Source organism: Gouania willdenowi, chromosome 12 (genome assembly GCF_900634775.1).
Source record: "Gouania willdenowi chromosome 12, fGouWil2.1, whole genome shotgun sequence".
Taxonomy (NCBI): Eukaryota; Metazoa; Chordata; class Actinopteri; order Blenniiformes; family Gobiesocidae; genus Gouania; species Gouania willdenowi.
The window spans coordinates 31,575,617-31,603,532 of NC_041055.1; the positions used below are offsets into that span (position 1 = coordinate 31,575,617).

Sequence of the window (27,916 nt, forward strand, 5' to 3'; positions counted from 1 at the left end):
CACCAACTGTCGCAATATTTGACTCACAAATAAATGAGGAAATTACTTTAATGGCAACTGCCAAAAAAAGGGGGTTGGGCCTCCGGGCACCTTGGGCCCCGAATAGAATTGTGCGAGGCATAATCATAATCTACGTTGAATTACCTTTGAAACAATATATCACTTGACTATGTTCCTATAAATTTCGAAATTACCGGAATGGGTGGTGGACCACCGGGCCCCCAAGCGACTCATCATATTCATTCATAGAGTATTCATACCAAACTGCATTCCGATCTAATGGGAACTAATGGAGGAGTAGTCATTGGAAAAATGGGGCCCCCTGGCGCCCCCATGACACGTATGGTGCAATGGGCCCCATTTATATATTGGTATGTGACAATGATTCGTTAACACCAACTGTCATAATATTTGACTCAAATAAATGATAAATCGACTTTCGTTTCGGGACCCCAAAGAAAAATCGGGCTCCGAGCGTCGATGCGTACACATCCATAGATTATACCTTTACCAAAAGAAGAAGAAGAAGGGCTGTTGTAAATTCAACGGTAGGCACTAGGACCCAGGGGCGTGTTTCCTCTGTTGGTGCAGCCCTATATAAAGGCAGGATCTCAGTCAGACTGAACGTTTCCAGCCTTAGACACAGACTAATGTCTGACACAACAGACTGGAGCCCTGCTTTAAACCAAAGTCACCCTCACAACATCACACCAGGCGGGCACCAGCAGGTAAACACCTCTTTCTACCATAAACCACCTCTTTTATCCCCCAGGAGGAGCTGTAGATGTATATTTTGTAGGAGGAATTCCTTTGTACGTATGAGCTGAGGTTATTCTTTATCCGCAGCAGCAGATTCACTAAGATGGAGTGTGAGTGGAAACCAGACGAGCAGGGACTCACACAGATTCTACAGCTGCTAAAGGAGTCTCAGTCCCCGGATACGTCCATGCAGAGATCCGTCCAGCAAGTATCCTTTTCCTGGGAAACCAAACTGTGTGTTAGCTGTAGTTAGCTTGTAATATTAGCTGTAGTTAGCTTGTAATAAGCGCAGACAGCAGACTCAACAGGCTAGCATTAGCATTAGCTAACAGCTAAAGCTGGGTGGTAACACCGATCAGGTAGAGACACTGTGACCTGAAATACGGTCAAACACAGACAAGACGTGCAGTTTATTAACCATTTAATAACAACGTTACATCTGAGTAACATCCTTTTACTGGGCAACATCGTACAAATGGGAACTAAAGCGCTATTTAGCTTATTTCGTCAAAGTAAAAGCTATGAAATACCAACACCTGATTGCCTGATGGAAACCAGCTGTGATTCTGTAAACCAGTGTTTCTCAAATGGGGGTACGTGTACCCCTAGGGGTACACTAGAGAGAGAAAAAGAGAGAGGGGGGAAATTAACAAATGAAAGCATTAAAAATATGGGTTTATAATGTTTATTTTTAGTTAAAAATGATAATCATCTAAGTATCACCAGCAACTCACAAAACGACAAGAAAAGCACACAAAATAAGACGATATATAAAAATATATAATATAAAGAAAAGACAAACAACAACAAAATGACACCAAAAACACACACTGAGAGAAAAATACTATTACCAGCAACACACACACACGCACACTCACACACACAACGACAACAAAGACACACTAAATGAGAGAAAAATGCACAAGATCACTACAAAATACAGAAAAATAGCAGTGAAACATACTAAACTACCTAAGAAACGAACCAAACGACACCAAAAACACACACACTGAGAGAGAACAATTCAAATAATACAAACAACAACAACAACATGATGACAAAAACACACAAAATAAGAGAAAAATATACTAAATAATAAACAGAACAGACAAACAACAACAAATTGACACCAAAAACACACAAAATGATGTTAGAAATAATCTTGATTAGAACATGAACTGAAAATACATGTGAGTGAGTCTTGGTCCCACATCAGGAGGGAGTTGACAAGAAATGATAAAAAACTATAGTAATAAATCTATTCAGGAGACACTAAATACATTTTCAACCCACTTATTTACAAAATGAGATGCTTTAAAATGTGTTATTACTGATTCATTCCATTGTTATGACCTATAGTGGAGCATTCACAGAATTCTGAGCAAAAAGTGGAAGTGGGACTTCCACTTTTTTAACTTATTTTAGTTCAAGGGCCAAATACGAGCAGTTTGATCTCAAACTGGCCACAGATTTTATGCTGGAAAACAAGTTAAATAAGGAAATTTCAACATTATTGTGCCCTGGTTTTCACTTCTACGTATACATAAAATAGAAAATATGTAAGAAACTGAAAATATCTAAGCAATAAGTGATAAATATCAGTCCCAACAGGATCTTCACTTTAAATTTCCTAGATTTGTGACCAATTTCTATTATTTAAGGAACATGTGTAATAATCTGAGGAAAATTCAGAGATTCTGTAACAATTTTGAGTTTTTTTCAACTGTTTAATGTTAAAAATGACTGTATTCATGCGATAAAAGCACTGGGAAAACTGTGAGTACCTGCAAATATTGTTGAGTTTTATTCACGCAATGATTCATGTTTTCGCTGTCATTTTTACTTTCTGCTACTGGCCAAATTGGATGCTCCAAAGGGCTGGCTTTGGCCCCCGGGCCTTGAGTTTGACACATGTAGTTTAAGTTTTAAGTTTAATATGTGTAGCCTACCCTACACATATTAATTTATTTTCCAAGATATTAACAACAATATATTGAGGTAAATTGTAAGTTTATTTAAAAAATGTGTCCGTCCCACAGTGGTTGACAACGTATTGTGGCCGAAAACCGAAACACATGGAATAAAGGATTTTGCAAATCACTTTTTGGATCGTGACCCCATTTCGATACCACCATTTCTGACAACCCCAAAGATTTTTTTTTCTTCTAGAATTACTTTATGATCATGTTTGTTACAGCGTAACAAATACAGAATTAGTGACAAATTTTTCCAGCTCAGATATTATTTTACTGCATTTTATTTAAACTAAGTGTATATTTCTATATGTATAGAGGTAGATGTATTTTGTTATTATTCAATAGAAAAGAAAATCACTTTAATCAACAAAGAAAATATTTTCATTCAGAAAAAATATCACTTCAATCAAATAATACAGATTCTTCTTCTCTTTATTTAAATTGTCATTATTTTTTTGTTAACTAATAAATTTTCTTCTTATAACCGTCTTACAAACTGTTTGAGCCCATAAACTAAAATTAACAGCACATTTCTTCATTTATCATCATGCAAAGGTAAACAAAAATATATATATTTAAAAAATGTAATTCTTGCTACATTACTAATCTAACGCAACAGAATTTTTTTTTTTTATTTAATAAATCTTTACTGCTGTTCAGATGATTTCAATCTATTCATTTTATGTTTATACTTTTGCGTCCTATCCCACTTTGCCTTCTTTCTAATTTCTAATTTCTTTCATTTTGTACTTTCGACCTGTTATTGCTTATTTTTGGTCTGGTTCACAAAGGAAATGAGTAAACGGGGGGGGGGGGGGGGACACAGGTGGCTGTGGCTTTCCCTTTAAATAATAGAATTATCTCTTTATCATCATCTTCAGTACACAAAGGGACCGCCAGAGTAAATGTTATTAGCAGGGAGTTCCAAACTCAATAAATATTCCTGTCAGAGAACAAAGGAATTAATAATGAGCTGCAATGATAACGTGGTTAAAGACTATAATGGATAAATGACTACAGGAAACCTGGAATAAACCACTTAGCTTTACACTAAAGGCCTGTGGGTGGTGGAACGAAGTTATTTACAACAACCGGCACCGTAGTCAAAACCAGGGGTTCTCAACCTTTGGGTCAGGACCCCATATAGGGTTGCAAGACACTGGGAGGGTTGTCAGATGCGTTCAAGGAACTAAGAATATCATTTGAGCCCATTTTTGCTTATTTTTTACCCTTTCTCTACAACTACACCAAACGTGTCATATTTTAACCTATTTTCATCACTTTTCATTGCCATATTTTTGCTCCTTTTAATGCATTTTTGCTACATTACTCCCATTTCTGACACTTCTACATCACATTTCAATGCCTTTTCTGCATTTCTGCACAATTTTTCCACTTTGACTACAATTTCACCACTTTTCCACCTAGTGTTGCATATTTAACCTCTTTTCACTATATTTCATGTGAAGATTTGCTAATTTAACCACATTTATGATTTATCATGCCCATTATTTTTCAGTTTAAACTAAACATTCTTCCTTTTTAAATGACATTACCCCAACCCTCCCTTCCCCCATTTCTTCCCCTTTTAAGCTATTTTTTCATAAAGGCTGATGTACCCACCCCCATATTTCCAAGGTAACGGCACATAGTGACAATAGTGACACTTTGAACCCTTGTCTGTTTTTGGCCACTCTAATTTGCAACTTTTAATTAATTTCTGTGGTTTTTAAAAAACCCATTTCACCACCTTTTCCACCATTATTGATCGACATCGGGCCATTCAAAAGAAAATCAATTAATCATTTTTTTTTTTTAAACCCAGCCCTAGCATGTAATCAGTGCATGGGTAAAACCATGGTGTCCTTACTGTAGCTGTGTGTGTGTGTGTGTGAGACGTTAAGCGTTTTATTAGTCGGTCGCTGGAAGCTTTGGAATTGTTGTCAAACATAAGTATGCTGTGTTCAGAACACACATTAGTGCATTCTTTGACATCAGAGAGCAATTATGTAGCACTGCTGCTGATCCTCAGTGATGTGCTTATGTAACACTTCATATTATGAGCTGCATCATTAACTCAGTACAGTACAGTATGTCATTCACTCACATCAAACCACACATTTATGACTCTCACGCACACACAGGGCAGAGGCAGCATCTTTTTTTCCTACTAGTTTGTCAATAATCCATATTTCTTTGTAGTGATGCAGACTGCTTTAATAATGCGTATTCACAGCTATTGGATGAAATGACAGAAAACATGAATTATTGTGTAAATAAAACTCAACAATATTTGCAGGAGATTATATCACATGATGGCAGTTGTTTTTCATTGTTAAAACTTTCCTATAATTATTTCATAATATTTCCCTTAATTTAATAGAAATTGGTCACAAAATCTAGGAAATTTATAATGTAGATCATGTTGGGACTTACATATTTTTTTATTTTATGTATACGTAGAACTGTAAACTAATGCACAATTATGTAGAAATTACTTGTTTAAATGCATAAAATCAGTGGCCCACTTGAGACCAAACTGGTCTGTATTTGGCCCCTGAACTAAACTGAGTTTGACACCCCTGCTATATTTGATCATTTACAGCTCCAACTTTATTGTCCTCAACCGTTTCCACAGAGACTCGAGCAGCTCAACCAGTTTCCGGATTTTAATAATTATTTGATTTTTGTTCTGACCAAGTTAAAGTCTGAAGGTAAGCCTCCTCCTGTGTGTGCGCGCGTGTGTGTGTGTCTGAGCTGCTGTGGTTATAAACACAGCTGTCAGTGTGATGTACTGTAGCTGAGCCACAGGGACACGTTGTCGTCGTCGCCTGTAACTGGCTGTAACTCTGCGACCCTGTGGTGGAGGCTTTGCTGCAGATGATGATGATGATTGGGGGGGGGGGGGATATGGGTCACTCTAATTTTAAATCCAATTCCTGGCACTGCTCGGCTTTTGGCTCAAACTGTCTGCTCTGTAATGGACACAAATGTTAAGTGGTGTTAGGATGCAACCGCAAAAGATTTGTGCATTTGTTCACTGTGGTAGTTTAAAAGTGTTTTTCTGAGTTGATAATAAATGAGTTTACATGCATTATGACTGTAACACCTCATTATAGCACATAGTGACATTTTACCAATGTATGTATATGTAACATCAGACACAAATGTGAAATGCTGCGGCTTTGGAGAGACTTAGACGGATGTCTAATCAGAGACTCACTAAAAAGATGTGTAATTGAGATGTTTCTCACTGTTTCCCTGGGCTAAAACACTGAAAATTGTCTTTATTGTGTCATCCAGGAAGTTCAACGTTTACTATGTACAGACAGAAATGGTCTGTCAATATGTAGTACAAACTAAAACTACCAACGAGGTAGAGTCTTATGTGAACTATCATAACTAGAAAACAGTGTTTATTGTGTATCTTTGGTGAAATTAAGAATGAGATCCATATCTTATTTGTCTGTGTAGATGATTTAAGAGATTTGTTTTTTAATGCTGACTTCCTGGTTTGATGATGACAAAAAACTTGAGTTCTGTTTCGGCTGCACGATTATGGCCAAAGTGATAATCATGATTATTTTGATCAATATTGTAATCGCGATTACTTATGTTAGGGAAAAATCAGTATTTCTTTTGCACTACTTTAAAAAAACAAACTATATGAACAGTTTACAGTGCAAAATGAAGCTCTAATTAAAAATAATACCAAAAAATAAAAGAAATAAACCCAAGAATTTAAAATGTACCAACGGCTAACTGAATAAATACACTATTACAGAGTGCTTTTATGAAATGCAACTCATTGGAAACAATTACAGCTCACAGTTCTCATCAATCCACCAAATCACTCAAAGCTGCTGCTGACTAATGGTTGAGAAAGTGCTTGATTAGATACGCAGCAGAGCCCACATGTTAAATGTTAGTATTGCTGACGATCAGGTTAATATAATCGTGATCACGATAAAGATTCGATTAATTGTGCAGCCCTACCTTTAACCTTAACTATAGCAGATTTAAAGCAAAACTAAGAAACTTTTTCACCTTAATAAATCCTTCTCATAGTCCCTGTGAGGGTAATACAAGTGTTTATGGGGTGATTGGGGGGTTCTATCATCTCCCACTGCTGTCTCTGGCCTGAAAGCAGCACTTGTAACTTTCCTGCCTCTGACCCGGTGGCAGACGTACTGCTTCACGACTGCCCAATACAAACTAATGCTAGATTATGACCAGCCCCGTGGCTGCACACGGTTGTCTACACATTCATGTTTCTCAAACGTATATCAGGGCAGAGCCAGCAAAAAAAGGCAGAGAAGACCTTTGTCTGAAGAACGGAGCAACTCCATGGAGTGACAGCTCAGCAGCAACACGTGTGTGTGCGTGTGTGTGTGTGCACAGCAGGGTGACGGGAGACAACTGGCTGATCACTTCACTTATAAACAGCACAGTTTTTAAGGTATAAATGATCAACTTACTGAGTTACTAAAGGATGAGTTCACTCAGAATGTATACGCTTATTCAAGATTAACCGCTTTAATTTTGTCCCAGTACGTTTAGGAAGCCTCCGCTGCCCGTCTCACTGTAGCGGGAGGGAGGAGCTGCTGCCTCGGTGTTTACGACAGTGACATAACCAAAAGGGACATTTAGGGGGAGCGCTAAGCGCAAGTTACTTAATTCTGCTTTAATCTGAGTTTATTGTTTATTATTGAGCTGTGAATAGATCATATAACTTTCTGTTATGATTTAGTGTTGTCTTTTATCTGGGGAACACTTTATTTTTATCTCTGGTGTTTTATAAACCCATGGGGGTTGGACATGTAAATAAAGAAAAGTATCTAAAATGTGCATCTCTCCTTAGACGAACCCACCCGCTCTCTGAGTGGTTTGATCCTGAAGAACAACGTGAAAGCTCACTACCAGAACTTCCCCAATGGAGTGTCTGAGTTTATTAAGAGCGAGTGCCTCCAAAACATTGGAGACTCGTCCCCCCTCATACGGGCCACTGTGGGTGAGTCACGTTTTCTGCTTTTTGCGCTCCATTGAAGAGAAATTATATTATTCTGAGCACTGAACTAAAAATAAAAACATGTAAAATTGATTTCAACAACTGTCATTGCATTTTTGTTTTTTTTAAATGTGTATTCCCTAAAGTTATCCACTTTGTTGTTGCTTCATTGTATTAGGGAATTTAGGATGTTTAACAAGATTACATTTTACAAGATTAAAGACGTAATATTTTGAGAATGAAGTTATTTTATGAGAATAAAGATGTATTTTAATAAAATTGTAAATTTACGAGATGAAAGTCATAATAGTTCAAGATTCAATGTGTAATATTTCGAGATTAAAGTGACATTACGACTTTAATCTAACAAAATTATAACTTTATTCTCCTAATAATACGACTATTATCTAATAAATATTAAAACTTTATTCTCATAAAATTACCACTTTAATCTCAAAATAATACAGCTTCTCGTCTCGTAGTGCTCAGATTTTTTTTTTTGATTTAATATGGCTTCATTTTTTTATATTGTTGCTGTTTTTCCCAGTCACAGCTGTACCACTTTGTGTGTATTTTTGTTAAAAACTGGTTGAATGATTGAAATGTTGAATTTATCTGACTTGTCTTTATTTGAGGGTTAATAATTTTAATTCTGTGCCACTAACGGTCCTTTCTTCTCATCCCAGGTATCCTCATCACTACTATTGCCTCTAAAGGAGAGCTACAAAACTGGCCTGATCTTCTGCCTAAACTGTGCCAGCTGCTGGACTCTGAGGATTATAACACATGCGAGGTGAGCAGGAACCACAGTTATTCATGAATAAATGATTTTATTCGCTCTTTTCAATTAAATTGTCATCAAACAACCACTTCTTAGTTACTGGGTCCATAGATTTCTGATTCTTTGCTGTTTCCTGCAGCTCCATGACAAATTAATCCTCAGGCTGAGATCAACTGCACACGGCACAGCTGTGTGTGTGTGTGTGTGTGTGTGTGTGTGTGTAATAATTGAGCACATCAGTCTGTCAGTGTGTGTGCATGTTTATTTGTTTATTATTAATTTATTTGCACTGGCTCAGCTGTAAAGCAGCATCTGGACAGTTTCCTGCTGGCCCTGATGAGCTGAAGGCAGCGTTCCAGCTGGAACAGTGGCTAAAACCCACAGATTATTCAGCGCTGGCTCGTTTGTTCTGAGACGTACCCATTGACCCCGTTTCCTCACCAGTTTCACACTTTACTCCCAAACAAAACAAAGCACAGTAGAGCCTCTTTTTCTTTTCTGACAAAGGAGACACTTCTGCATGTATTACATTATAAATTAGTTCCAGTTCTTCTTTTGCAAACTTAAAAACTACAATGCAGTAGCTTGTTGTGTCTGTTGGATTATTAGAATAGAGTAATGCATTATACCACGTGTGTCAAACTCAAGGCACGAGGTCCATCCATAAAGTCAGTAAAATGATGGTCCATTGTTCTATGAATCTGTGATAACCACATTTATTTATTCATCTGAATAATATCCACTGTTATCCAGGAAAGTTTATTATTATTGTTATAGTCATCTTAAAGATGGAAATCCTTGTTTTAATCAGAAATAAAATAGGTCAAAAGTGACCAAAAATGGTGGAAAAGGTGGTGAAATTGAGATAGCAAATTAGAGTGGCCAAATATATATCAAGTAATAAAAAGGGTTCAGTGTCAATAATGGCTTAAAACTGGCAGAAATGGGGCTAGGGGTGTTGGGGTAATGTCTTTTTAAAAAGTAGGTTTAAACTTTAATAATGGCCATGATAATAATATGTATATATCTGTTGTCCTTTAGTCTTTTTAGATTATTTTTTCTATTTATGTATAGCTTTTATTATTATATTGTTTATTTCATTCTATCTTCATTGTACTATTTCTTTGGGTGTCTTTCTGGTTTTTTTGTTTGTTACCTTCTGTTGTCTTTTCTGTTGCACTTTATATTTGAGCTGTCATGTCAGTAAATTTCCCTGCTGCGGGATGAATAAAGTATCTATCTAAATGGTGAATGTGGTTAAATTGGCAAAAATAAGCATGAAATCTAGTGAAAAAAGGTTAAGTGACAATAACGGGTCAACATATGTGACATTAGGTGGAAAAGTGGTGGAAAGGGTTTATAAGAAGGGCATTGAAGTGTCACAAATGGGAGTAATGTAGAAAAAACACATTTAAAGGAGCAAAAAATATGGCAAGTTTGTTGTAGTTGAAGAAAAAGGGTAAAAATAAGCAAAAATGGGTTTAAAATGCTCAAAACATTTTTGTAGTTTCTTGAAGGCATCTGGTGACCCCCCCCCAGTGTCTCGTGACCCAAAATGGGGTCCTGACCCCAAGGTTAAGAACCCCTGCTTTAGAGTATTCCTTTCTCCCACAGGAGAAAGGAATACATTTATCAATGTGTAAATTACCAAGGAATTTAGAAGTAAAGATCCTGGAAGGACTCAAATATGTCATTTATTGCAAAAGAAGTGCAAACTAAGGCACATTAATGTTGAAATTACTTTTTCCTGCTCCTAAAATCTGCAGCCCACTACATATCAAACTACTCTGTATTTGGCCCCTGGATGAAAACGAGTTTGACACCCCTGCACTACACTGTAGAGATATAATCAACTGTAGGGAGGGATGGCGGGTGATTCCAAGGCCACTACTCCTCAGCGAAAAGAGGGTTGTTGGATTTAAAATGACTGCCTGCTCATTCAGAAGCTGTGATGTAGGTCAGCTACTTACTGCAGAGGATCTTAAAGTGTGTGTGTGCGTGCGCGCCAGGCTTAACACTCCACGACCAAATGTAGAAACTCCTGCTGGGTCTTGTTATGTTTTTCAAAAGCAGCTTGGTGGTTGGAAAGCGTCTTAATGTCTGATACTGACTGAAAGATCCACGTCTTTTCACTTTTTCCGTTAGTACAGATTTATATACGATTCTCTGTGTTAATTCCAGCAAGATTCTTTTTTTTTTTTTTTAAAGAATATGTTACGGTTTCATTCATTCAGACAAGGAAACTTCAAAGGACACATCAATTATTCAGAGTCTCTAACGGTTCAACATGAGCCACATACGGTGGCTGGGAAGTGTCAGGTGAATACATTTACAGAAACGAACACGAATGCAAACAGGTCACAACACGAATGCAAACAGGTCACAACACGAATGCAAACCGGCCACAACGGAAGTGTTTCCGACGTGTAATATGTCCGATGTGTGTGAAATAAGTTCGTGTGAATGTCTGCATGTTAATGTTTTCGTCCATTCACTCTTTTCATTATATCCATGTATTCTAAGGCTCTTATTAAATAGTCTTTGCTCGAGTCCAATGCTTGCTTCAGGCAGCCATCTTGGATTATGTTGTCTCCAGCGCGTCATCACTACAAGTTGAGTTGAGTATGTGCGGAACGACCGGAATTAACTTGAAGAGAAATTAAATGTTTACAAGATGGAGTAATTATTTAATTCGGAATTAAAATCATAATAAACCAGCCTCCTATTCCGGACTAAAGTTTAATACAGAATTAAGTGTTTACAATGTCAGTTTAAAGAGGATTTAATTTTTATTATATTATTATTTTAGCTGTCATCTAAATGTGGCCAATGATGGCTTTCTAAACATGAACATGATTGCTTAGAAACTCAGAATTACAGTGTTTAGGTGACATCCAGAGGTGCTGCTGTACCAGTTGGTCTTGTTCTGCTTTCCTCTTGCTAACCCCCCCCCCCCCCCCCCCCCGCATGCCTCCGCCACACAGTACCCCACCCCCAGCAGCTCTATAAAAAGACACAAGCAGGTGTGCTGCATGCTAAGTGTAATGTAATGTCAGTGTGTGGCTTTATTTAGCTTCTGCCTTGAAAGCAGTTTTACTGTCATGATTCAGTGCAGCTGACAGTGATTTCATTGGCTCAGTGGGTGTAAAGTGCACCGGAGTCTAGGAATCACATGATCATTAATGATAATACTTAGTCAACTTAATGCTTATTTGTGTCTTTACATCAGTTTTTTTTTCAAAGATGCTGCTCAGCTCAGCTGTTTGAAAGGAAGTTTCTTTGACTTTGTTCGTGTTTATGAAGTGAGTTTTTGTGTTGATTGACCTTCAGAGGCACTTTAATGCACGTGTCAAACTCAAGGCTCCGGGGGCCAGATGGAGCCTCCAATTTGGCCCGCAGGAGAAAGTAAAAATGACAGAGAAAATGTGAATTATTGTGTAAATGAAACTCAAGAATATTTGCAGGGCTCACAGTTTTCCCGGAGCTTATACCACATGATTGCAGTCAATTTTAATGTTAAATTGTTGGGAAAAAAAAATTCTTGCAAAATCCTTAAATTTGACTCAAATTGTGACAGAATATTTCCTTTAATTAAATAGAAATTGGTCACAAAATCTCAGAAATTTAAAGTGAACATCTTGTTAAGACAGATATCTGTCACTTATTGCTTGGATATAGTCGGTTTCTTACATATATTATATTTTATGTATACGTAAAAGTGCAAACTTGGACACAATCATTTTTAAATTACTTGTTTTACAGCATAAACTCTGTGGCCCCCTGAACTGAAATGAGTTTGACACCCCTGCTTTAATGTCTTAGGAATGATCCAAGGTCCCTCTCGTTGCTCTGCCCTTCTCTGTTGTTTGAAAAGATGTGAAAGGCAGAAATGTTTACTATATATTCACTAATTACATCAATGTCAGGGTCGTCACAAAGTCTGCGCTGAATTTTCCATATTTCCTGTAACTCACTCAGTGCCATTGACGAGATAACTCGTCATTTGCATTTTTTCACGGGGATTACTAGAAAACACCCTGGCGGAGGTCCCTCATCAATATCTAAGCTGTGGGGTGTTGTAGTGACCAACTGTGTCCTGAGAGATTAGCCACTGATGCTACCCAGCAAAGCAGGAAAAGAAGGGAAATTATGGCGCTACAGAGTGACATTGTGACGTATCCAGCAGCTCACAACACCACAGAACATGTGTGTACCGTTGTGGATTATTGATGATGTTGTGATCGTGAGATAAAACCTTCAACTATCCGGCCAAACGGGTCATCCCTGCATGTCGGGAGGAGGGGGGGTGTGGAGGTGGGTACAAAATACCCCCAGCCTGTGAGCCAGATAGCAAAATAATAGGTGACATGTAGGAGGTAGCAGCGCACTTTTGGATGAGAGATCATCCATGCTCAGCACAGCTCAGAGTGAGAGAGGAAAGGCGTTCACGAGACAGAAAATGGCGCTACGTACAGGGTTGACGTTCCCAGCAGCGCACACTCCGACCAGAGCAAGTGTGGAATTCATGGATAATGTGGCGATTGTGAGATAAAACCATAAAAAACGGGGTAAGCAGTGACACTCTGTATGTCTGGGAGGAAGAGGAAGTTGCGTGTGTGCAGACTGACGGGAGAGAAAGTTGGAGGAATGCCAAAATACAGTAATAAATCCATTCAACTCTGACCCAGATAGCAAAATAATAATAATTTTGCGATCACAAACCCGGTCTGTGTTTTTTTTTGTTTTATATAAGGAAACGATGTTCAGATGTTTGAGTTGTCACTAAAGCAAAAAAATAGCTTTAAACTCACTGAGCTTTTTGCTCTGAAACGAAACGAGCCGGAAACACATTTTTTTTGCTGATGAAAGTAGAGTCTTCAATCTATCAGAATCTGCTGTCAGATTTCAGATCATAGACATAATCATCAGTCATAGTAGAAAATATTCTGTGGGTCTTTAAAATCAGTCAAAATGCTCAAAAACGGCTGGCACTGAGGGAGGTTGAAAATCTGAGAATGGCTGGCACTGAATGAGTTAATGATGACATCACACCTGGAGTTGACGGTCATTGTTTCACCAAAGGAAAACACTTCCTGTTCGTGACCTTGACACCCCCCCCCCCCCCCCCCCCCGTCCTTCCTCATCATTACCATCGGCTGCTCCACTTTTCTTTTTTTTTTTTATGTGACAGGAATGTCGACTTGTAGTGGTTTCCATGGAAACACAGTCCAGACAAAGTCGGTTTTTGAGCCGAGCTGATTCTTGTCAGCCTCTTTGACGTTTTTTTACTGTAAAAAAAAAAAAAAAAAGGCAGAATGTGTTGTAGATTTGACGTGGCAATGCACACCCATAGTATTTTTCTTTAATATTGTGCCACTTTTTCAGTATTTTCAAGTGAAACCTGTTCAACCTGCAGCTCCACGTGTACGGTTTCTGTTTTCTGGGTGGTTAAAACGTGCCTTTGCTGTTTGTCTATGTTTCCAGGGAGCGTTCGGTGCTCTGCAGAAGATCTGCGAGGATTCGGCTGAAATCCTGGACAGTGACATGTTGGACCGTCCTCTCAACATCATGATTCCTAAATTCTTACAGTTCTTCAAGCACAACAGTCCAAAGATTAGGTAATTTTTTTATTTTATTTTATTTGTTTTTTTATGACTACATCCAATTAAACTTTAAATTCCATTGTGCAACAAGGGCTGTTGAGTACGATGGCGTATTAGGGCCACATTAAAATACAATAAAAATCTGGACACTACGAGATTGAAGTCGTATCTTAATAACATTGTAATTTTATGAGATTAAAGTCATAGTATTTCAAGATTAAAGTCGTAATTTTATGACAATAAAATTGAAAGACAAACAGGATATTGTGTATGGAGCATTTAGTGAGATTATATTTCTATTTGTTTCACACAAGGTGAAATACTGAGCCTTTTGGCCCATCATCACCACTGTTATCACTTTAAGGACTTTAAGACATTTTGCAGACGTTTGCGTTTGTTTCTTCCAAAGAACCAGACTGATTTGGAGCAAATAGCCTCTTTTATTGTGGAGGAAGAAGTGATTGACTTCAGGGATTTCGCTATTACATTGCGTTTACTAAAGCAGGAAATTCTCAGCATTACTAGTTTTTAAAGATACAGTTTTATTCTCATAAAATTACGACTTTAATTAATAAAATTTAGTTTTTATTTACATAAAATTAAGATTTTTTTTTTCATAAAATGACAACTTGATTCAGATTTCTCTTAATTTTAATGTGGTTTAATACGCCGTCATAGTTGAGAGTTTGGCTGTGAGGATGTTTTTCAAACAAAAGGTTTGCGTTGCTGATGTAACATGTGATGTCTGAGTGTCCTAGTGCTGTGAGAATTACAGTGGCTTCATTCATAACATGTGAGCTATAAAAACACATGGGTCTGACTGTAAAGTGTTTGTCATTGTGCTGCAGGTCTCATGCCATCGCCTGTGTGAATCAGTTCATTATCAGCAGGACCCAGGCCCTCATGCTGCACATCGACCCCTTCATTGAGGCAAGTCCTACCGCAATGCACACATACTCTAATTAAATGGTTGAATTTGCAGTTATTTTTTTGTGTGATTTTTAAAAAATAATTTATTTACATTCATATGTGGTTTTTTTTTTGTACTTCCAGCAAATTCATTTTGTCTTTTTGCAACTTTTTTTGGGAAATGTGCTTTGATCTCCTGACATGTTTCGACTGCCAACTGTATCTTACAGATATTTCCTACTGAATCAATCATTGTAGTCGCACACATTCCATAAAAAACTTGAGCTCCGTGTCAGTGTTAGTCATGGTAGTTTGATGATCCTTTGTGTTTTTTGTCCTCCTGTAGAACCTGTTTGCACTGGCGACTGATGAAGAGCCAGAGGTGAGGAAGAATGTGTGCAGAGCTCTGGTGATGCTGCTGGAGGTCCGTCTGGATCGTCTCCTGCCACATATGCACAACATCATAGAGGTAAATGAATGAATTATTCGTAGTAATGTTTTTAAAATTATTTTTGCACCCTTATTTGTTCAATAATGCAGAATGCTGACACATCAGCACCCACGTCTCAATTTACACTCATTACTGTAGTTTTGTTTCATTCACATTCAGACTTATATAAACAAATCTGAAATATTATCAGATGATTTTGCTCATCTGATAATATTTTGGGTACAGTTTCTTTGCTGGATCGTGCACTCCCTCTAAAGGGTTTTTTCTTCTGTGACCCAAAAGTATTTTTGCATCTGCTGAGCTAAAAAAAAACCCAACAGTAAACGCCATACTAACACCACAATAGCTTATGAAAGTTTCAGAAATAAATATCCAGTGTATCCAATGCATTCATTTTATTTGAAACGTGAGAACAAGCCACAGTGTGTTTGGTTAAATTAATGGAGGGTAAACACATACTGGAAGGCAGTAAATAGCTCGTCTTCAGTCTGTAGCATTAAGACATAAATAGCGTTTCTATTGGTTTGATCTTTTACTTGAGTTATTCACAGCACACAGTTGGTGCCTGCTTTAGGCAACAAAAACTAGCAAATGCAGACAAATTCATTTTTTTTTTAATAATTTGCATTAAATCTATATGCAAAAACTGTATAAAATCAGTTTGTTTTTTTGTTGAGTTTTGGTGCTTCTTTTATCACGATATTATATTATCTATGTTATTAGTCAGTGATGGATGAGTATGAGTTTACAGGTTTGAACAGAACCTGAACTACTAGCTCAGATTCCCTCAGTGTTTCTTATGTTTTGTTGGCTCTAAATGTCCTGAGTATGAGAACATTTCAATACTGTTATGATATTGTGTTGTTTCCACGGTAACAGTAATCTGTGGCAGAAAGGCAGAAATCAATATTTTTGTCCTGATGTGACCTCTCTTGCTCCCACTGTCTTTATTATTGGCCTTTAATGATAACAGATAAAAGATTTATTGTAAAGTTATTTCATTCTCCTCCATCAGTACATGCTGCTGAGAACTCAGGACCACGATGAGAACGTGGCCCTGGAGGCCTGTGAGTTCTGGCTCACACTGGCTGAGCAGCCGGTGTGTAAGGAAGTGCTGTGTGGTCACCTCTCCCAGTAAGGATGCTCACACACACACACACACACACACACGTTACACAGACTGACACCCAGTGCAGTTGATTGATAGCATCCTTGGCAGTGAGTTAGCAGAGACCTTGTAACAAGATGAGATTCTTCTTCCTCACCTCTGGCTGATTAAATGTTTACCTCAGTAGGAAGTGGCTGTGAGTGATGGTCTGTGAGCTCTGACCTCTCCTTGGCCTCCGTTTGATTCAATATTTCCTCCTGCTGCTCTAGACTCATTCCGGTTCTGGTCAACGGGATGAAGTACTCTGAGATAGACATCATCCTGCTCAAGGTCAGTTTATGTGGTTAATACGTTTACACAAAGGTGCTGTGATCAATCCCTCAATGACTCGAGGTGACATGAAACACATTTGTTACGCTCTCAGCACCACATTATCAATAGATACCTGACAGTGTGTACAGAAAACACACACAAAGAATACTGTGTATCTGTCAATAAAACAAACCAAAGTAGCCTAATACGGTGAGACAAATCAATGCATTTATAACAGCTGATCGATTCTAGCCTGAACTTAAAGTACAACATTTAATCTGAATGCATCTCAGTATAGTAGGTAGGGTTAGGGTCAATTACAATTGTAATTGATAATTAATTACAATAATGTAATTATAACTGTAATTGAAATTTTAAAATTATAATGCTGTCGTAATCCTAATTAAATTGTAATTGTAATTGCCATGAAAATGATAAATAACAAAAATCACAATTTAACACTAAACTGGGGAACAATGTTACCATTCTATGTACAGTTCAACACATATGTAGTTAACAATTATTGAAATGTATTTCATATCAAGCTTTCCCACATTTTACCATTTAAAATAATTGAAATCTAGGAGTATAGTGACATAAAAAAGACTCAAATGCCCACACCAAAAATATTAAAACTTATATTTTCATTGATTAGGAAGCATAACGAGGTGATCAATAGATAGAAAAGAATTCTGATATGTGTTTTTAGTGTATTTTACAGCCAATTTAGGACACGTTAGCTTAAGAGATGCTAACACGAGGAAATTTAACTTTTATTAGGGTTTTTATTTCAGGCTCAGTGATTGTGGTCAATTGTAATGAAATTTTAGTAATTGAGGATGTAATTGTAATTGACTTTCTGAGAAGAAGAAAAAATATTTGAAATTGAAAAAAATGCTGGGAACTGTAATTGTAATTACATTGTAATTGAACATGGGTAATTGAAAACATAATTGTAACTAAAAAATGTAGTTGACCCCAACCCTGATAGTAGAAGTGAGCCAATACTGTACATCAATTGTTAGATTAATTGTGATTCGACATGTGACAAATCAATAACTATTCATAATGTTCAAAAATGATTGTTTTTCATAATAACTAAACGATGGGAACACGGCCGCTGCTCACGGAACCAAAGTTTGACCTGATTTATTAATTAATTGTTTTTTTTTTTCCTCCATCCACTGTTTATTTAAAACCCAAATTTTACAAGTGTTATGAGAGCTGATGTTGTTTTTGGTTTTATGTTTTTAAAGTTGCTTTGCAAAACATTTTATTTTCTCGTGCTTTATGCTGCTTGTTTGAAAGTCTTTATTTTACTGAAAATCTAGCTTATGTTGGTTCAGATTGAATGAGCTGAATAAGCTAATATTTTAGTTATTTTTATATTTTTTCATTTCTTTTGTAATATGATTAATTAGGTTTTGGTGATTGATTGATGGTCGATTGATACTGACACATAAACCTTGTTTAAACATATGAAATAGCCACAAAGTGAGGAAAAAAAACCCTGAATAGGGGAAAAAAAGATGCGTCCAAAATTGTGATAATGGTTGAATAATTTAATTGTGTTGCTTAGATGGCAAACGCTTAATCTTGGTGTATGTTGAGTTGTGCTTGCTGCACTGAATTCAGGTTTGACTTCTACAAACATTGTTAACAGAATGCTCCCTAATAGGAGTAGGGTTGCATCATTTCCTGTAAAATTCCACACACAATGTCTGGGAAACCCTGTTATATGATCTTCTGACTTCACATAATGCAAAATACACACAGGTTATTTCACTTCCATCACATGCAAATAGATTGAAAGTTCAGTTTTAAAATCAACATGTTATATTTATATTCATTGTTGTAACCAGGGGGACATCGAGGAGGACGAGGCCATTCCAGACAACGAGCAGGACATTAGACCTCGTTTCCACCGTTCACGCACAGTGGCCCAGCAACACGAGGGTGATGGGATAGAAGACGAAGAGGACGAGGATGATGAGCTGGATGATGATGACACCATCTCTGATTGGAACCTGCGTGAGTTTAGAGTGTGTGTGGATGGAAGCAGCATGTTTGTGCACAGTGTGTTAGTGTGTGTGTGTGTGTGTAACCCTGCTCTGTGGATGTTAGGGAAGTGCTCAGCAGCAGCGTTGGACGTGTTGGCCAACGTGTTCAGAGATGATCTGCTGCTGCCCATCCTCCCTCTGCTGAAGGAGCTGCTGTTCCACCCTGAGTGGGTCATTAAAGAGTCTGGTATCCTGGTGCTTGGGGCCATAGCTGAGGGTAAGGAATCAGTAATAATCAGTAAAACTATTCTCTCTACAGGTTCAGGTTAATCACATGTTTTCATCTCCAGGCTGTATGCAGGGAATGATCCCTTACCTCCCTGAGCTCATCCCCCACCTCATCCAGTGTCTGTCTGATAAGAAAGCCCTGGTGAGGTCCATCACCTGCTGGACGCTGAGCCGCTACGCTCACTGGGTAGTCAGCCAGCCCCCCGACACTTACCTGAAGCCTTTAATGACTGAGCTACTCAAGCGTATTCTGGACAGCAACAAACGTGTGCAGGAGGCTGCCTGCAGGTAAGCTAATAGAGCAGCTTCAGTGCTCACACATCTAGGGATGAGTACCGAATTCAGTACGTTTTTAGGTACCGACCGAATTCTGTTGTACCGATTCACGTAAAATTAATCGGTGTCATGTTTGGGTACCGAAAGCAGGGTTCTCACCAGGAATTTTTCACAACATGGGGGGATCGTATGGCGCACGAGCAAGCACCACCGGGGCAGAACATTTTAAAATGTATAACTCTCAAAGGGCCAAATTTAGTGAAGTAAAGCTAAAGTTGATTTCTTTTGTTGGGTTTTTTTTTTTAATTTTTCTTCCAGCCATACTTTAAGGCAATTATCTGGAGGATGAAAAAAGAGAAAATTCAAAAGCGAACGTCTCAATGTCCCTTCCTAAACAGCTCCACTTCCTCCGCCTGCCTCTGACAATTTACCAGAAGTTACGTCTCTACTTTTGTGCACGCGCATAGCATAACGATGATCCAATTTCTGATCGTCTTTAACATACCAACATTCTGAGTGTTATGAGTGTTTTTCACTCATAAAACACTTATGGTAGTTTGATTAAAACATGTTTATTACCTGTCCATGAGAAATGTCACCAAATCCTGGTCCGTTCAGATTTCTTTTAAAAGCAGCAAGTCCCTCCCCCTTTGAAAAGCAGCTTTGAGATAAATTTTGTTGCGGTCACAAAGAAGTTTATCTGGAAGCTTTGTACCCGGACTTTTCTAGAAGCTTTGGCGTTCCGGAGTGCTCCTCCATGATGCTATGCTGCTCAGAGAGATATGTGTTTGCTGTTGTGAAGCGTGGCCTTGTTTGTCAGTCTCCGCGACAGGAAGTCGAAACCTATTGGCTAGATGATCGTGGCGCGATTTTATATTTGTGTAGGGGTCTATAGGATGAAGGCGGAACTTATGTACATTAACTGATTAAAAAAGGAAAAAACTGAAAATAGCTATTATGTTGCTGAAAACTGAATATAGGGGGTGACATTATTCTATAGGGGAGCAAAATTACAACGTCGGGGTCCCCTACGCTCAACAGCGCAGGAGCGAACCCTGTATCACACAGTGGCAGTCATTTTTAATCTTGAATTGTTATAAGGTACCCATCCATAAACACGTGGGTTTCCTCTTTACTTCTGACACATTACTGTCACTTGTGACTCACACTTTGTACTCTTTTTCTCGCTCAGTGCCTTCGCTACTTTAGAGGAGGAGGCGTGCACGGAGCTGGTTCCCTACCTGGCGTTCATTCTGGACACGCTGGTGTTTGCTTTTAGTAAATACCAGCACAAGAATCTGCTCATTCTGTATGACGCCATAGGAACCCTGGCTGATTCTGTGGGTCATCACCTCAACAAACCGGTAGGCTAACGAGTCGTCGTCCCACTTCTCCTTCACTTTATCTTCTCAATCCTTATTGTACTTCACTTGTGGCAGTGATGGTAAGTTGACGTTAAAACACCAACACACTTTGTAATGGTATGAGTTAATTATGAATAAACAACTCTTTGTTGTTATACACAGATTATTTCTGCTATTTTCAGGAGTTTATTCAAATGTTGATGCCACCATTGATCCAGAAGTGGAACCAACTGAAAGATGAAGACAAAGATCTCTTCCCTCTGTTGGAAGTCAGTTTCTTTTTCTCTTGTCAAAGGAAAGATTTGAAACGGTAGCTTTTGTTTGGAAGTTTTCTGACTTCATTTAATTACTTTATTTGTTTGCCGTCAGTGTTTGTCGTCTGTAGCAACGGCATTGCAGAGTGGCTTCCTGCCGTACTGTGAACCTGTTTATCAACGATGTGTAAATCTAGTCCAGAAGACCCTCGCTCAAGCCATGGTGAGTCTGCTCACACATTCATTAAGATTTAGTTAATTTATCTATATGTTCATGAAATAGTGCGTCAGATTAGAAGACACTGATATGGAAAGTATTTAAGCATAAATTATCATCATAGTTAAACTGCACTAGTACTTAAATTCAATTTACAATTTAATAGTGAAGTCAAAAGTGTCAATAGTACGACAAGTGAAGCAAAACGTGTCACTATGAAGCTTCACTACTAATAAAGGGGGCGGAGAAAATCACAGTCAGGCTGACCATTGGCTTTTAAAAACATTCCAACCAATCAGGGAGCTGGATTTGGTTCTAATTGGTTCTACTTTATTTGCATTAGGTCGACTAGTACTAGTGAATCTTTTTTTGCTTTACTAGTACTACTAGTGGACTAAAAACAGTCTACTAGTACTTCTCATGAGATATTACAAGTAAACAAAACATTTTGTTCTGCTCATAAAGGTTTTTGGTGCCCGAGTGCACGAGTAGAGCTTACTGGTGAAGCAAAATGGTTACTAGCAGTACTAGTAAAGCTTTGAGTTTTTACTAATAACATTTTAAGTCTACTAGACATATTACTAGTGACATAAAATCGTCTATTAGACAATTTTGTGCAATTTACTAGCAAACAAATGTTAACTAGTATTCCTAATACAAAAAATCTCACTACTAGCACTAGACCAGGTCTGTTTTATAAAATAAAGTACATCAACTTCCAAACTAGAATGCATTGTGACCAGGCCGTTACATGCTATGCGTATGTTAGCACAATATAATGTTTTTTCCGTTAAAAAACATGATTAAAAAATCAATTTGGACATTTTTTGGATTGATCCAATAATCATCAATATTTTTTTTTTCTTACACCCTTAATTACGAGTAATGCAAAGTAAAGTGAAATTATAACCCAATTTAGCTCCCTGATTGGTTGTAATGTTTTCAAAAGCCAATAGCAAGCCTGAATTTGCTTTCTCCGCCTCCTCATTAGTATATAATGCTTACTGGTGACATGTTTCACATCACTAGTAAAGTATACTTACACACTAATAAACCATCTATGAGTAACTGTATATTTAAACACTAGTAGATGTTAACTATGGTTGATTGCCATACTGTGAAAGGTTCTTATGGTCATGTTATTAGTTCATGTTATTGTGTTTCTTTTAGTCTGTCGAGAACACAAAATATGAGTGTCACATGAGCCTCAGTTGCTCTTTGTGTCTCAGTGCAACTTATTGTGTTCTCAATCTGTAATATTGATGAAAAATGCGACCACGGAGGATTAAATAAACTTTTAATCCTTCTTTGTAGCTCCATCACTCACAGCCGGATCAGTACGAGTCCCCAGATAAAGACTTCATGATCGTGGCTCTGGATCTGCTCAGTGGACTGGCTGAGGGTTTAGGAGGAACCATTGAACAGCTGGTGGCTAGAAGCAACATCCTGACCCTCATGTACCAGTGCATGCAGGTAAATCGGCCACTTTAAACCACCGTAATCCGATGGGAAAGTTCCCTTGTGTTGCTGACCGTTTGTTATTGTAACAGGACAAAATGCCAGAGGTCCGTCAGAGCTCCTTTGCTCTCCTGGGAGATTTGACCAAAGCGTGTTTCCAACACGTCAAATCATGCATTGGTAGGTTTGCTACAGTCGGCACTGATATGATATCTGTTTATTTTATAAATCATCTGCTAAGAGCTGCTCTCTCTCTCTCTCTCTCTCTCTCTCTCTCGCTCTCTCTCCTCTAGCTGATTTCATGCCTATACTGGGCACCAACCTAAACCCAGAGTTAATATCAGTGTGCAACAATGCAACCTGGGCCATTGGCGAGATATCAATACAGATGGGTAAGTGCTGCAAAATCCCTTAATCAAAACTTAAGAATTAATCTCAAAAAGATTTCACTTGGATGTCTTGTTGAAGCTTCAATTTTCCAGTTTAAAAATTTCCTGAATTCCTTTTTAGAGTTCACCATGTTCCATTTCACTAGTTTTACCTAATCAGATGACATTACTGGCTTTTAAACTTTCTGAAATGGTACCAAACATTATAAAAGGGATCCTCCACTGTTTTTACAAATGTGGCCTAAAATCTTTGAAATGTCTTCATTAGTAGATCTATGTCTAACAAAACCATATTTATTTAATAACCTTTTCAAAATGGGACTACTTTACAGTTTTAGAGCCTGTGTTCCTCCATTTTGAAATCACGTGATTGATGATGTCACACGGCCCCACTGTATGTAAACATCCCATTGTTTTCTGTTGGAGTGAAACATTTAGCCTGTTTTTACATAATTTAGCAGATTTTTAGATCATTTAGTCGCTTTTTCAGTCAAAATGACAATTTGTGCTGCTTTTGGTTGATCTAAAAGAACAGGAAAATTTAAAGATGTCAATGTAACCTTTGTTTGTTTATCTACAGTTTTAATGTGTTTCACTGGTTCTTCACAGGGCCTGAAATGCAGCCATACGTTGCCATGGTGCTACATCAGCTGGTGGAGATCATTAACAGGCCCAACACCCCAAAGACTCTCCTGGAGAACACAGGTACCACTGGGTGGTAGAGTGAGCCAGCCAGCCAGGTCGCCACACACACACACACACACACACGGACACACACACACGGACACGGACACACACAGAGAAAGACAAACTTAGTGATGATCTGTGTCCTGCCACCTGCTAACAGCTTAGTCACGCAGAGACACTGGCCATGTGGTAAATGTCATACTAATGTACTACTCATACTAAGTCTGATGTCAGAGATAGTATGTAATGAGTTCACATTAGATAGTATAGAAAGACTGAGTATGTGAGAAATACCCAGATATATACTATATGGGGGCATTTTTTAAGTATGCACAGTGGGCACACTAGTCATACAAACTACATTACTTTATACTTAATTATTTATGTATTCAGCAGAAAAAAGTGGTTTTAGGGTGGACTTACACTTTAAAATGCTTTCAGAATTTTTAAAGGTGGAGAATCAACAGAGATATTTAGCCTCAGTGTGCTTTAGGTTTTTGTTGAAGGTTCCAAATGCATCTTGGGAAAGTTGGAAGTATACTTCAGTGGGAATGCTCATCATCCTAATCATACTATAGTATTAGTGTATAGTAGTGTGACATTTACAACATAGCTTCAGACTTAGTTTTAAAACCTTCTGCTATCGACTAGTAGTCTAGCTCAGATGTAGTGCTGTGCGATATGGAGAACATTTTATATTACAATATAGTTAGATTTATATCCCGATAACAATGTATATTCTGATGCAGTATTTATTCCTTAAAATTACATCAAATGAATGGTAAATTGCTATTATTTATTTATTTTATTATATATAAGACTCCCAAAATAAATGGTGCTTCTCCTTTAAGAATCTTCTCAATGAAGGAATCTTTGTGACTTTTGGTACATATACTGTTGTCACGTGTTCTGATTTGTAAATGTGTATGTGGAAATGCCACCAGGGGGCGCAAAACCCAACAATAATGGCCGCTGCTATGGTTTTAAATCGTACCTGTAGTGAATTTGATTCAAAGATGGAGTCGAATATGATAGTTGAAGTTCTATTCTTTAAAAGTCCTTCTAGAGCAGCAGAAGATGAATTAACACTAACATTTGTGAGACACGTTTGCAGCTATTTTGCTTGGAAGAGTCAATATTTGCTGTAGTGACACAGTTTGTAACCAGACTAATTGATGATTCCGGGTTAGGGTTAGAGTGGGACCAGGGCCACACACATTACATTAGACATATAAACATTAGAGGGTTATATTGTACGCTAAATATTTTTATATCGCACAGCATTACTCAAATCAATTTTAAATTTTGATCATAAGAATATGATGTGACGCTGCGTCACAAATGTTATCCTAACGGAATGACTGACACCTGCACACACCCACAGAAACACTGGTAAGCACATCCACTAACCCTCTAATCAATCACTAACCCTGAACATTCATAGCACATGCCTGCACTGACAAAACATAGAGCAGTTAGTCCAGGAGCCATTTAAACTCACCCTAGGGTCACATTTCACAGTCGCAGGTCAGAAACTGAATCGACCTGTGAGTGCGAAGTGTGACCCCGTCAAAATAAAATCCACAAGGGATTGTGTATATCTGTTCTTGTTTGTTTGCTGTCAAGTTTATTTGTTTTAATTTACTGTTTCTCTAAATGTGGATGCATATCTGCTAAATAAATGTTAAATGTTGTTAAGAATGGCCAGTGTTTAATGCAGGATACAATGGTGACCGTCACACACACATTTAATTTGTTTAGGTTTCATTAATTAAAATTACTTTTCTCTGGAAATGTACTTTGATCTCCTGACTTGTTTGCACTACCAACTGTCAGTCTTCCTCAGAGGAAGAACAAAGTAGGGCTGGGCAATGTGGACCAAAATTCATATTTCATTATTTTTTTCACAAAATGGTGATATACGATATAAATTTCAATCATTTTAATCAAGATGACGTCTTACCAGAAAGACATTTCAGGGTTAAATGAACAAATAGCCACACTTGTGTGTGTGTGTGTGTGTGTGACAAACATGGGCAACACACGTAGCAAAAAATACACAGAATTACTACAAAAACATAAATTAACAGAAAAATGCACGAAAAAACAACACATACTTCATAGGCAAACACAATACACACACAAAAACTTGCAAATAAACAGAGAAATACACAAAAGAACAAAAGTACAAAAAAGAGAAAAGATGCATAATTGGACTGGGACCTTTATTAACAAACTGCTGCACAATATTTGCGACTTTTGCCTTTTTCCTCTAAGGGACAGCACGTGTAAGTGAGTTCTGTTGTGTGGCTTGTTTAGTGGAAGGTCTGTGTAAGAACGCATTCAGTAATCAATCCAACTGTGCTTTTCATGATAGCAGTGACTCCTCCTTTTAATACAAAATAAGCTATAAAGTAAAAAACTATATCGATATAGACGATATTGTAATTTTCTCTTATCGCCAAAATAGAAGACTGGATAATAGCTTGAATCTCGATATATTGTCCAGCCCTAGATCAAGCTACATTTTCTGAAAAAAGTTGTCTAAATAAATGAAACCTTAACATATTATTAAAAAAAAAAGACAAAAATTAATTATTCTTGAAGATTCTTTCATTTTTTTTAAATTCAAATTGGAAACCCATTTTTTTAACAGTTCGAATCATTTCCATGAGAGTGGAGTGTTAACCTGGAATAGATGTAATGTGAACATATGTCGCGTTTAGACACCACGTTAAGGAGGTGGGCGTGGCTATAAATTCCCTTTGTGTGTGTGTGTGATGACGCTGGATCAGCTGATCCTGCACTGAACTTCTCTCTAATAAGCATTACCATCTGCTTTCTGCATGTGTCATTGGACTGTTCATAAATGCCTGTTTGTTAATGAGAATGTTTGCATAGTTCTGTGTCTCTTAAACTTAGGTTCTCCCTCCTACACTGCCTCATAAGAACCTGCTGTGCTGGACACTAGTCTCCCTCCCTACATGTAGTTGGCTTGGAGTAAACCTGTCATTGCTTTTCAAAAAGAGACAAATCTAGACCTTTCTGTTTTATTATGTAAAAGTAAGATGTGTGAGTTTAAGGGAGAAATCTGTTAAAGGGATCCTCCACTGTTTTTACAAATGTGGCTGAAAATCTTTGGAATGTCCTTATTAGTAGATCTATGTCTAACAAACATATTATTATGCACATATTCATTTAATAACCTTTTAAAAATAGGACTACTTTACAGTTTTAGAGGCTGTGTTCCTCCATCTTGAAATCACATGATTGATGATGTCACAAACCCTGAGGATAGAAGTCCTTCAACAGTCCGTGATTTATTCACTATCTTCAGCCACCAGAGCGTTTCAGCACACTGTTTAAGGGGGAATAATTGTCCCTTAGGAGAGCTTTTCTTCTCTGTTTCATTGTCTCCTATAAAACCACAGAGTTGGAACTGTCGCCCCCTTTAATCATAGATTTATTTTTATCCTCTTTTGGTAAACAAAAGTTAGATCGACATCTTTAAATTTTCCTGTTTTTTTAGAGCAACCAAAAGTTGTGATTTTGACTGAAAAAGCTGTTAAATGATCTAAAAATCAGGCTGAATGCTTCACTCTAATGGAAAACAATTGGATGTTTACAGGCAGTGGGGCCATTTTTAAAAGGGAAATAAATGAATATGGTGCAAAATAATGTGTTTTGTTAGACATAGATCTATTAATAAGGACATTTCAAAGATTTTATGCCACATTCATAAAAACAGTGGAGGATCCCTTTAACCGGGGCAGTCACATGCTATGCTACCTTTTGTTAGCATGTAATTTTAATTCACCAACGATTCCAGCAGATGATTAGTGAAACCAGTGTTTATATTCTCTATGAATGTCCTGTCTGAGCTGTCGATGTGATCTCCCTTAAACGTGTTCTATGTGTTTTTTTTAGAGTGTCATGTTTTACATTTCTCCCCCCCCTGAAAGCAAAGGGGAGGGGGCAGTAACAATGAGTGCCAGTGAATTCTTCTGTTTATTATCATACACAGATTCTGTTTGATTTATGTCTCTGAGTTGTTTGTTTTTTCTTTATTTTTTCTC

General features: G+C 37.7%; 1 protein-coding gene across 3 annotated transcripts in view; it reads left to right on the forward strand.

Annotated features, from left to right (window-relative positions):
• Positions 1-625: 625 nt before the first annotated feature.
• The window catches only part of tnpo1 (transportin 1), a 30,461-nt gene continuing 3,170 nt past the window's right edge, over positions 626-27,916 (forward strand). For 2 of the 3 annotated variants that reach the window (XR_003675212.1, XM_028462418.1), the window contains exons 1-20: positions 627-728; positions 847-967; positions 5,374-5,449; positions 7,597-7,746; positions 8,430-8,536; positions 14,009-14,142; positions 14,976-15,057; positions 15,383-15,505; positions 16,503-16,621; positions 16,865-16,925; positions 18,770-18,938; positions 19,032-19,184; positions 19,258-19,483; positions 20,664-20,835; positions 21,018-21,104; positions 21,205-21,312; positions 22,621-22,779; positions 22,857-22,944; positions 23,058-23,156; positions 23,763-23,858. Coding sequence is in view for 2 of the 3 variants with exons in the window: in XM_028462418.1 (XP_028318219.1) it covers positions 863-967; positions 5,374-5,449; positions 7,597-7,746; positions 8,430-8,536; positions 14,009-14,142; positions 14,976-15,057; positions 15,383-15,505; positions 16,503-16,621; positions 16,865-16,925; positions 18,770-18,938; positions 19,032-19,184; positions 19,258-19,483; positions 20,664-20,835; positions 21,018-21,104; positions 21,205-21,312; positions 22,621-22,779; positions 22,857-22,944; positions 23,058-23,156; positions 23,763-23,858 (2,314 nt within the window). In the remaining variant the exon portion in view is untranslated. Of the gene's footprint in view, positions 729-846; positions 968-5,373; positions 5,450-7,596; positions 7,747-8,429; positions 8,537-14,008; positions 14,143-14,975; positions 15,058-15,382; positions 15,506-16,502; positions 16,622-16,864; positions 16,926-18,769; positions 18,939-19,031; positions 19,185-19,257; positions 19,484-20,663; positions 20,836-21,017; positions 21,105-21,204; positions 21,313-22,620; positions 22,780-22,856; positions 22,945-23,057; positions 23,157-23,762; positions 23,859-27,916 lie in introns of all 3 variants that reach the window. The other variant, XM_028462419.1, reaches the window with a different exon arrangement.